At 42.8% G+C, this 12,844-nt stretch overlaps 1 protein-coding gene across 1 annotated transcript; it reads right to left on the bottom strand.

Moving 5' to 3' along the window:
* Positions 1-1,981: 1,981 nt before the first annotated feature.
* On the bottom strand, positions 1,982-7,995 carry LOC124126726 (aspartate and glycine-rich protein-like). The gene is made up of 3 exons (XM_048388551.1): positions 7,900-7,995; positions 2,748-3,267; positions 1,982-2,059 (listed from the first exon to the last, which is right to left on the bottom strand). The coding sequence occupies exon 2, from the start codon at positions 3,248-3,250 to the stop codon at positions 2,801-2,803; it is 450 nt and encodes a 149-aa protein (XP_048244508.1). The 5' UTR covers positions 3,251-3,267; positions 7,900-7,995; the 3' UTR covers positions 1,982-2,059; positions 2,748-2,800.
* Positions 7,996-12,844: the final 4,849 nt, after the last annotated feature.

Consider the following 12,844-nt stretch of genomic DNA (forward strand, 5'->3'; position numbering starts at 1 on the left):
TTGTGAATGAGATAAGCTATATTGTTTGATTTACCACGGAGGTTGTATTTATCAGGCTAAACTAACACACACCATGAGTATGGTTTTAGTATATGACAGTTAATAAGTAACATAATGCATGCATGCCAATGATATATTCGTACACGGCACTGTTTTTTCTGATGATTAAAGAAAGGATTGTGAGAAACACGATCATAAACTGCCCTTTTAAGGTGCTTCAACAGACCCGCTCATACTTTCACTTCACTAATCCAGTTGCACTTATAAGTGTAAAGATTGATGTAACAAAACAATATCACTATCAACTTTTGCCCTGGATCGCTATATAAAGCTCCATAACCCTCTGTTCCAGGAGAGATGGATTGTAGGGTCTAGCAAATGTACCAACAAGTTCTTGTCGCAAAAGATTAACCCTAACTCTTAGAACAATCAAAGAAGGTCGGTTTGTTCCTGGAATCCTGGCAACGCACACATATATGAGTATATTATAATGACAATGGAAAAGGGAAAGATTTGGTTATGGAAAAAACAAATGTGACGACCATGTCATAGCGCTCGAATTTATCGGATCGGCATTGTTGGCCACGATGTTAATAACAGAGAACACGGAAATGACAAGTGAGTGACTGAGTGAGTATAGTTTAACGTCGCTTTCAGCTTATTGTGGGAGGAAAGCCACGAGGTGATGCAGGTCTCAGACGTGTACCACTTCGGTGAAAGCCACGAGCACGGGTATGGTGCTGACAAACCTTGAAACATAATCTGGACGAACCGGGATTCGAACCCACAGTCATAGGTTTCTTGTGTGCCAAAAGGACGCAAATCTGCACAGCGAATTGCGGCGCCTTAGACGACGGGGCCACCCTGCACCCTCTTTTAAACTAAATTTACTTATTTGTATCCTACTACACATCAACATGAATATACAAATCCATTTCTAAATGAGAGTATAATCTGTTGCTATCATGCGCTTTACGGTATGAAAGATATACATGCCTCTTTACGAAATAAACTGATTGACCTGATAGCAACTGGCCAGTCCTTTGAAAGTTATCATGTGTGACAACATTTAATACTGGGAACCTTAAATCTACAAAAGTGGAGAGTGAGTGAGCTGGGCTTAATGCAGTTACACAACGCCCTGTCAGCTTCCGTGTAATGTTGGGGAAAGCCCTGTTGTGGCTTATTCTTCCATGAATCCCCAACAATTGAAAGAATTCTCAAATGTCCAAGGTAGACATGCCCGATTACTATTACAGATGGACGTGTATTTAATGTAGTGTTTGAATGAATTTAACGCCGCTTTGAACAGTGTGCCGTTTATATAACGGTATAAGTGAAACACGCATCAGACGTTTTAAATTTCCACATTGATGAAACCCATGAGAATTCCTATGGTACTGACAAACCTTAGACGACCTGGCCAACCGTCCCCCCCCCCCCCCCCCCCCCCCCCCCCCCCACACACACACACACACACACACACACACACACACACCAAGGGGGAGAAAGTCAATAGTATTGATTTAGACCTGCGGTTATAATACCACTGAACATCTAAAGCTGATAACTGACCCCAGTATGACGTCCAGCCAAGGCATTTACTCTCCTATTGGTTTTTGATAGGACACTATGTGGCGTGTGGCAGCTCATTGCAATGCGAGTGTTACGGTTTTAAACTTTCACTTTCGTCGAGAGCCCCGATCTAAATAATTTACTCCACAAACAATTGATTGTGTTCTTCCACCTTAACCCATGTTTGAAAATCTCTTAGAATCCACGAACCTTCAACTATCCTTGTCCTTTTTGTTTTGTTTGTTTGTTGTTTAACGCCGATCTCGGCTATCCTTATCTGACAAAATGATGAAGAAATCGCCATAATAATTTCTCCGAATATCCGTTAATGGCCGGACCTATCGTCAAAGATCTATTAAGCGTCATAGCTCTCAATAATTAACAACAAAAGCATTGTCGACAAAGATTAAAAGATAGGGAAAAGTATTTATTCAAGATTGCAAGACATTCATTCTTGATTACGCTCGATGGGAAACTGCTTCACCTGAAAGTAAAAGCATACGTTTAGTACGTTATCCGGCTGTACATCATCAGTACGGATCTGAGGATCACACTGGATGTGTGGTGGTATAATGGTTGGATTTCTCACCACAATATGTAACTGATATTTTCGTCATGGTAAAACCGTTAAGCCTTCATTCTATCGACCCCGGCCGGTTATAGAGACTCAATTACTCACAGGCCACCGTGATAGGGCTGCATATTTGCTGATTACACGATTTAATGAACCATTTAATGGGGGAAGGGGAGGGGAGAATTAACTCAGAATAAAATAGAATTACACTTCAGACTGTTGACAAAAAATACATTGTTTCAAAAACATTCTTTAGGCTCAATTTTCAATGTTTACAACATCCCCAACAGGTATAGGAGTTGAGCTAATGGATAATTGATACTGATTGCATAATGGTACATGCTCTGACCACTTTGTGCCATCACATGTACCAGTACAATTTAGCCTTTCGAACCGACATGACAAGAATCAATGTTGCCCATATACCCTCTGGCGTGAATTGTGCATGTGTTCAATGCATCCATGCTTTTTTAAATATAAATTGCTGCTTTGTCGGCATGTCATTTCAAAGGTAGAAAATATAAATTCAAGTATATGGAAAAGGTTCGTCGAACAAAAACTGTTAACTCTAAGGGTATGTCACATTCATATAACTTACATTTAGAAAGATGCACTGGAAGAGCATTTGTTCGAGCTCAGTTAACGTTGCCGTTACCCGCCGCCATTGCCGTTACCGTTGCCGTTGCCATTACCGTTGTCGTCACCGTTGCCGTTGCCATTGCCGTTACCGTTGTCGTCACCGTTGCCGTTGCCATTGCCGTTACCGTTGTCATTGCCATTGCCGTCACCGTTGCCGTTGCCGTTGTCATTACCGTTGTCGTTCGAGTCATCATTTTTGTCATCATCATCATCTTCGTCACATTCTCCATTGTCCTCATCGTTGTCACTGCCATTGCCGTTCTCACCGTTGTCATTGTCGTTGCCGTTCTCACCGTTGCCATTGTCCTCGCCGTTGTCATCGTTGCCATTGCCATTGCCGTTCTCACCGTTGCCATTGCCATTGCCGTTCTCACCTTTGCGTTTGCACCTCCTTTTACTAGGAGCGCTTAGGGCGACAGCGCAAACACATGCCAAGACAAGGAGAAATACGGCGAACTTCATGTCTGCTGTTCAAATAGCTGTGAAGTAAGAAAGACTCTTCAATATCATTCATGTGCTGATCAAATCTTGTTAAGACTTGCCATCAAACCCTCACTACCTCTCATTGCCATGATTTAATTGACAAACAAGTGACAAACAACATGAATGACTTATATTTAAGACATCGTTTACATTTAATCAAGTTTAATTAGATTCCTTCATCCTGCATGCTAGTTTATGACAGAAAGTGAGTATGGTTTTTCGTCGCTTTTAGAAATATTCCAGCAATATCAAGGCGGGGGCACGAGAAATAGGCTTCACATATTGTACCTTTGTGGGGATCAAACCCAGGCCTTCGGCGTGACAAGCGTACGCTTTAACCACAAGACAACCCCACCGCCCCTTACAACAGTAAACACAGACACCACTATTTGAAGTATCCCCGTATTCGCATCCCTCAGACACGAGTTCCAAAACACGGACCTGACAAATTCATAGATATCTACAATCTGGAATCATTGCATTGACTTCTTTATTTCTTGCTATGCGACATTTCGTTACTTTGCATGGGAAGACTAATTAAAGAAATTGAAATCCATAATGATATAAGTCAGCCTCAGTAAGGCGTCGCGTTCAAGCTTATTGCACTTATAAAGCGATATGCATGCACGTGTGCGTGTGTGGAAGGGTGTGGTGTGCTTGTGATAATCCGGACTAATGCTGGTGTTATAGTTCTAGCCCACTGAGATACCATGCTGCATTTTCAGATTGATTACCCAACTTAGTCACAGTATACTGACTCCGAGTTGACCACTGTCATTTTGACCCCTGAATGACGAGGGCCTGGCAGGTCACCTACAACTACCATCTTTTAACAAGTACCATCCGTGTTAGACGAAAATTGTAATAAAAAGGTAAATTGTAATACTTGCAGCAATTGTGTAACAATTTTGACGTAAATTGTAATAACAACGTAAATTGTAATAAAATTTGACGTAAATTGTAATACGCATATTGTAATAAAAAATGACGTAAATTCTAATAATCTCAACTTGCGGTAAAATGTAATAACTTCTTTTTACGTAAATTGTAATAACCTGATAAGTTTGGTGTCAAAGGCGTTAAATGACTAGAACCTATCCTTGTCAGGGTTGGTACAGGGGGATTACATTAGGTACGTCTATTCGACAAATAGGTTAATTGATTTATCATCCAATAGTTGCTTAGCTAGGAGTCCATTGCAATAACATTGAGTTATGAGTTACCGAAGAGAGCTCTGTGCAACCGGACCCTGAAATTATGTCGATTTGCATTGGAGGTTTACTTAATTTGATAAGGAGCACATGACCGTTTCCTTGAAACAAACGAGACAATTCAATCGTATTTATACATTATACTTTGATGAAGAATTCAAATACAACAAACGAGTGACAGATCTCCTGTGCAATGGCAAAGGAAAAATCAACAGTCGTCCGCAAATGCAGCATAGATTTCCCATGCATGGGAAAAGAGAATACTTAATACATAACATTATGTACAATGTTTTTATTAATATCAAAAGAGGGGCATGGATATTCTTTACCTGCATTGTATATACTATTAGATATTGTGTATTCTCGATCTCTGTGAACTTCTCACAGATAAAGAAATAATAATAAATAAATGCAAACCATGTTAACTTATGCAATATTTGTAGCAATGTATGATTAACATATGGATCATGAATATAACATTAAATATTTCCTTTCATAGGAAGAAGTATATTTAATGAAATAAATGAATAAATGTAACTGTCTGGATTCCTTTCATATGTCATGAAGAACTAACAGCAACTTACTGACAACTTTTGCTGGGATAATAACTCCTTGCCCCAACAACAAAAACAGAATCCATCATGACAACGTCACGAAATCATAATTCAAAGCATACACAAATAATATCCGGTATCTTCGGGCATGTCTTGTTGAGTTTCAAAGAGCATCAGAATGTATAATAAATTTGTTGCAATCAGTTATTGCTGAAATATATCTGTTTTGATCAAAATTGAAAGGATGGAAAATCTATAATGAAAAGGGTTTTGTCACTAACGTAAATATTCTCTTTGACCTTATACAATGAGTATTCTAAGATCATTAAACTCGGCAATCGTTGGTGGATTGCGCCAAGCAAAAAACCTTGATACCAAATTTGGTACCTCACGTTTAATGCGGTACATAATTTTCGAAAAAGATAATTACGTTTTTCATAAGTTATCACTAATTTGTGACATATATACGGACACAAATTACCTCAGAGGATAGTCTTCTCTGGGGGTTTAAGAGGATTAAAATAATTCAAGCTAAGAGCACTGTAATAAAATATTGAAATTATAGCATACCTTCTTAACATTCCAATGAAAAGAATAGTGACTACCTAAGAAACCAAATTATATTTATCTCCGACACTATGCCCTCATCAGTATACAGTTATTACAGTGCTTGATGTTAGCCCAATGTAGCGGTCAAAATTTCATCGTTTTCATTCAGCTTCTAAAAGGGTATATTCATTTTTCGTTTCTTTGCAATTTGTAATATTCCCATTCCGTTTTAAGTTCTAAAATTTGTTTTAACTGGTCTTAGGCTACTGCCCTTTTAAATATTTAACAAGGGGAGGTAAATGCTCTGGCGTCAGTTTTTCAAGCCATGTGGTAGCCAGAAGGCACATGTCCAAGTCACCAAGTCACCAAGTCAAATTTATGGTCTAAAGCAATGGTAAGCCAGTTTCACAATTTCACACCAAGCCTCAAACAATTAATGTAAATGCAAAGTAACATTGCATATATAATGCTAAACTTTTAGTAATTCTCTAGTTTAACCCTGTGTGTGTTAGTTCTTCTGTAGAAGCTCACCTTGCCTTACTTGCCCATGAAGTTCAAATGTGAGCCTAGTTCTCTTGAAGTTAATTATTGTTTAATATGTATAGACATTTAATTGTTTGTTTTTGGTAAGCACTGAGACAGCTTCTCATCTGTTTCAGTCAATCTGTATGTGCAAAAGAGCAAAAGAAAATAGATAAGAAAGAATGAAAGAAACCAAAGTAAAGAATTAAGAGACTTGGTTATTACACCCATATTACTTTTATGTTTTCAGGGAATTATTGTACGTATATATTTCGTATCAATGTTTCTTGGCGCAATCCAATAACGATTGTCGAGTTTAATGATCTTCAAGTACGTTTCAAGGTCAAAGAGAAAATTTACTTGAGTGACAAACATATTTTCATTATAAATTTTCAATTCCTTTCTATTTGGATACAAGCAGATATATTTCAGCAATTGATTGCAAGAAATTTATGATAATTCGTATACTTTTTGAAACTGTACAAGAGTTATCCGAAGATACCGGATGTTATTTGTGTATGCACGGGATTTGTCAACTAATTTGTTGAATTTGAATTCTTCGTCAAAATAAAATGAATTGTGTAAATATGATTAAATTCCCTCGTTTGTGCCAAGAAAAGGATCATGTACTCCTTATGAACTCGAAAAGCGTTTCCACTGCAAATCGACACACTCGTTGACCAGCCTGTGTTTGTGCCCTTCATCATCACTCGTTCAGTCGTGTCGAACTGGTCAACGTACTGTTGAAGCAAGTCATGCAAAAAGCATCTTGAATAGCCTTATAAGAGTATGGAACAATATGTCACAATTAAGTTATTTGTCGAATATACGGTTGTGTAACCCATCATTTTGAACCCGAGGATGGATCTTTCAGTCATTTAAATTTATCGATGTTGACACCACCCTTTAATGACGATTGTACGATAAAGCCTATACCAATCATCTCTAACTTAACAGTTTTGTACGTTTGTCATCATACACAGTATTTCTCAAATTGTACATGTGAAACGCAAGCTCAACTGACAAAGATCATTTCTAGTCAATTGGTGTCTTGGACACTACGGTAGTAAGGTTATTACAATTTACGTAAGAATTTATTACATTTTTCCGCAAATAGAGATTATTACAATTCACGTCAATTTTTATTTCAATTTGCGTATTGCAATTTACGGCAAATATTATTACAATTTACGTTATTATTACAATGTACGTCAAAATTATGACAATTTGCTGCAAGTATTACAATTTACCTTTTTATTACAATTTACGTCATAACAACCCGCTCAAGGGATCGAATTACCGACCTTCCGATCTCCCACCGGACGCTCCGTCCACTAGACCACGGAGGATGCCCACTGTCAATGCAGACAAGATTAGCATATGGATAATTCGCAATTCGCTGTATTGAGCGAAGTCCCTTGAGCACAACAGAAACCTATGATTGTGGTTTCGAATACCAATTTGCCCCGATTATGTTTCTAGGTTTGTCAGCACCATACCCGTGCTCTTCGGTTTCACCAGAGTGCTAAACATCTGAGACCTGCATCACTTTCCTCCCACACTAAGATACGCGTTAAACCCAACTCACTCATTCACTCTCTAATCATCGCTTACTAACAGTGAGGGCAGCACGTGTTCGGCCGAGCATGTCCTGTTCGACTGACAAAAAATGTCAGTGCGTATGGTTAGCATAAAAAAGCAAGACTTACCAATGCGTTACTAAGATTTGCTAATGCTCTACTAAGACTACTTATGATATACTAATGGTTGAACATGTTAAAACTGTACTTACAATTTCACTACAGATCCGATCGGACACAGTTGCGGGAGAAGTGCGGGATGCAAGGATATCGAAACGACCCCCCTTTATACCTTTTGTTGGTTTTCCACGTGACTGATTATGATGCATGGCGATATTTTTCTTACAAAATTGACATATTTTGTGGATACTGACATCTTTATTTTGTACAATAGCGACATTTAAGGATCTATACCGAAACGTGGCTTTTACAGCAAAATAAAGAGGTACTTTTCCACAAATGGTTTTAACGTTGTCAATCAGTCATCTTCTAAAATAGGCCTCTCGTGCCCTAGGTCATTTCTGACAACAGGTAAGAAAATAGTGCTAAGTTTATATTTGGAAGGTTTCATCCTGTTGTATTGTTTTTATCCACAAAGACGAGTACGACAGGGCACGTAGACACTCACCACATTGCATGCAGGGCCGAAATGTAGACACTCACCACATTGCATGCAGGGCCGAAATGTAGACACTCACCACATTGCATGCAGGGCCGAAATGTAGACACTCACCACAATGCATGCAGGGCCGAAATGTAGACACTCACCACATTGCATGCAGAGCCGAAATGTAGACACTCACCACATTGCATGCAGAGCTGAAATGTAGACACTCACCACATTGCATGCAGAGCCGAAATGTAGACACTCGCCACATTGCATGCAGGGCCGAAATGTCGACTCTCACCACATTGCATGCAGAGCCGAAATGTAGACACTCACCGCATTGCATGCAGAGCCGAAATGAAGACGATCACCACATTGCATGCAGGGCCGAAATGTCGACACTCACCACATTGCATGCAGAGCCGAAATGTAGACACTCACCACATTGCATGCAGGGCAAAAATGTAGACACTCACCACATTGCATGCAGAGCCGAAATGCTGACACTCGCCGCATTGCATGCAGAGTCGAAATGTAGACACTCGCCACATTGCATCCAGGGCCGAAATGTCGACACTCACCACATTGCATGCAGGGCCGAAATGTAGACACTCACCACATTGCATGCAGAGCCGAAATGTAGACGCTCACCACATTGCATGCAGAGCCGAAATGTAGACACTCGCCACATTGCATGCAGGGCTGAAATGTCGACTCTCACCACATTGTATGCAGAGCCGAAATGTAGACACTCGCCACATTGCATGCAGGGCCGAAATGTCGACTCTCACCACATTGCATGCAGAGCCGAAATGTAGACACTCACCGCATTGCATGCAGAGCCGAAATGTAGACGATCACCACATTGTATGCAGGGCCGAAATGTCGACACTCACCACATTGCATGCAGGGCCGAAATGTAGACACTCACCACATTGCATGCAGAGCCGAAATGCAGACACTCGCCGCATTGCATGCAGAGTCGAAATGTAGACACTCGCCATATGCATGCAGGGCCGAAATGTCGACACTCACCACATTGCATGCAGGGCCGAAATGTAGACACTCACCACATTGCATGCAGAGCCGAAATGTAGACACTCGCCACATTGCATGCAGGGCCGAAATGTCGACTCTCACCACATTGCATGCAGAGCCGAAATGTAGACACTCACCGCATTGCATGCAGAGCCGAAATGTAGACCATCACCACATTGTATGCAGGGCCGAAATGTAGACACTCACCACATTGCATGCAGAGCCGAAATGTAGACACTCACCACATTGCATGCAGGGCAAAAATGTAGACACTCACCACATTGCATGCAGAGCCGAAATGCTGACACTCGCCGCATTGCATGCAGAGCCGAAATGTAGACACTCGCCACATTGCATCCAGGGCCGAAATGTCGACACTCACCACATTGCATGCAGGGCCGAAATGTAGACACTCACCACATTGCATGCAGAGCCGAAATGTAGACGCTCACCACATTGCATGCAGAGCCGAAATGTAGACACTCGCCACATTGCATGCAGGGCTGAAATGTCGACTCTCATCACATTGTATGCAGAGCCGAAATGTAGACACTCGCCACATTGCATGCAGGGCCGAAATGTCGACTCTCACCACATTGCATGCAGAGCCGAAATGTAGACACTCACCGCATTGCATGCAGAGCCGAAATGTAGACGATCACCACATTGTATGCAGGGCCGAAATGTCGACACTCACCACATTGCATGCAGGGCCGAAATGTAGACACTCACCACATTGCATGCAGAGCCGAAATGCAGACACTCGCCGCATTGCATGCAGAGTCGAAATGTAGACACTCGCCATATGCATGCAGGGCCGAAATGTCGACACTCACCACATTGCATGCAGGGCCGAAATGTAGACACTCACCACATTGCATGCAGAGCCGAAATGTAGACGCTCACCACATTGCATGCAGAGCCGAAATGTAGACACTCGCCACATTGCATGCAGGGCCGAAATGTCGACTCTCACCACATTGCATGCAGAGCCGAAATGTAGACACTCGCCACATTGCATGCAGGGCCGAAATGTCGACTCTCACCCCATTGCATGCAGAGCCGAAATGTAGACACTCACCGCATTGCATGCAGAGCCGAAATGTAGACGATCACCACATTGTATGCAAGGCCGAAATGTCGACACTCACAACATTGCATGCAGGGCCGAAATGTAGACACTCGCCACATTGCATGCAGGGCCGAAATGTCGACACTCACCACATTGCATGCAGAGCCGAAATGTAGACACTCACCACATTGCATGCAGAGCCGAAATGTAGACACTCGCCACATTGCATGCAGGGCCGAAATGTAGACACTCACAACATTGCATGCAGGGCCGAAATGTAGACACTCACAACATTGCATGCAGGGCCGAAATGTAGACACTCACAACATTGCATGCAGGGCCGAAATGTAGACGATCACCACATTGCATGTAGAGCCGAAATGTAGACACTCGCCGCATTGCATGCAGGGCCGAAATGTAGACACTCACCACATTGCATGCAGAGCCGAAATGTAGACACTCACCACATTGCATGCAGGGCCGAAATGTAGACACTCACCACAATGCATGCTGGGCCGAAATGTAGACACTCACCACATTGCATGCAGAGCCGAAATGTAGACACTCACCACATTGCATGCAGAGCCGAAATGTAGACACTCGCCACATTGCATGCAGAGCCGAAATGTCGACTCTCACCACATTGCATGCAGAGCCGAAATGTAGACACTCACCGCATTGCATGCAGAGCCGAAATGTAGACACTCACCACATTGCATGCAGAGCCGAAATGTCGACACTCACAACATTGCATGCAGGGCCGAAATGTAGACACTCGCCACATTGCATGCAGGGCCGAAATGTCGACACTCACCACATTGCATGCAGAGCCGAAATGTAGACACTCGCCGCATTGCATGCAGAGCCGAAATGTAGACACTCACCACATTGCATGCAGAGCCGAAATGTAGACACTCACCACATTGCATGCAGGTCCGAAATGTCGACTCTCACCACATTGCATGCAGAGCCGAAATGTAGACACTCACCGCATTGCATGCAGAGCCGAAATGTAGACGATCACCACATTGTATGCAGGGCCGAAATGTAGACACTCACAACATTGCATGCAGGGCCGAAATGTAGACACTCGCCACATTGCATGCAGGGCCGAAATGTCGACTCTCACCACATTGCATGCAGAGCCGAAATGTAGACACTCGCCGCATTGCATGCAGAGCCGAAATGTAGACACTCACCACATTGCATGCAGGGCCGAAATGTAGACACTCACCACAATGCATGAAGGGCCGAAATGTAGACACTCACAACATTGCATGCAGAGCCGAAATGTAGACACTCACCACATTGCATGCAGAGCCGAAATGTAGACACTCGCCACATTGCATGCAGGGCCGAAATGTCTACTCTCACCACATTGCATGCAGAGCCGAAATGTAGACACTCACCACATTGCATGCAGAGCCGAAATGTAGACGATCACCACATTGTATGCAGGGCCGAAATGTAGACACTCACCACATTGCATGCAGGGCCGAAATGTAGACACTCACAACATTGCATGCAGGGCCGAAATGTAGACACTCACAACATTGCATGCAGGGCCGAAATGTAGACACTCACAACATTGCATGCAGAGCCGAAATGTAGACGATCACCACATTGCATGTAGAGCCGAAATGTAGACACTCGCCGCATTGCATGCAGGGCCGAAATGTAGACACTCACCACATTGCATGCAGAGCCGAAATGTAGACACTCACCACATTGCATGCAGGGCCGAAATGTAGACACTCACCACAATGCATGCTGGGCCGAAATGTAGACACTCACCACATTGCATGCAGAGCCGAAATGTAGACACTCACCACATTGCATGCAGAGCCGAAATGTAGACACTCGCCACATTGCATGCAGAGCCGAAATGTCGACTCTCACCACATTGCATGCAGAGCCGAAATGTAGACACTCACCGCATTGCATGCAGAGCCGAAATGTAGACACTCACCACATTGCATGCAGAGCCGAAATGTCGACACTCACAACATTGCATGCAGGGCCGAAATGTAGACACTCGCCACATTGCATGCAGGGCCGAAATGTCGACACTCACCACATTGCATGCAGAGCCGAAATGTAGACACTCGCCGCATTGCATGCAGAGCCGAAATGTAGACACTCACCACATTGCATGCAGAGCCGAAATGTAGACACTCACCACATTGCATGCAGGTCCGAAATGTCGACTCTCACCACATTGCATGCAGAGCCGAAATGTAGACACTCACCGCATTGCATGCAGAGCCGAAATGTAGACGATCACCACATTGTATGCAGGGCCGAAATGTAGACACTCACAACATTGCATGCAGGGCCGAAATGTAGACACTCGCCACATTGCATGCAGGGCCGAAATGTCGACTCTCACCACATTGCATGCAGAGCCGAAATGTAGACACTCGCCGCATTGCATGCAGAG

The sequence above is a fragment of the Haliotis rufescens genome, unplaced genomic scaffold (assembly GCF_023055435.1).
Source record: "Haliotis rufescens isolate VD_foot unplaced genomic scaffold, xgHalRufe1.0.p SCAF_73, whole genome shotgun sequence".
In the NCBI taxonomy this organism is placed as follows: Eukaryota; Metazoa; Mollusca; class Gastropoda; order Lepetellida; family Haliotidae; genus Haliotis; species Haliotis rufescens.

Bases quoted from the DNA above. Each gene is read 5' to 3' on its own strand.
- LOC124126726 (XM_048388551.1), bottom strand. From the start codon at position 3,250: ATGAAGTTCGCCGTATTTCTCCTTGTCTTGGCATGTGTTTGCGCTGTC.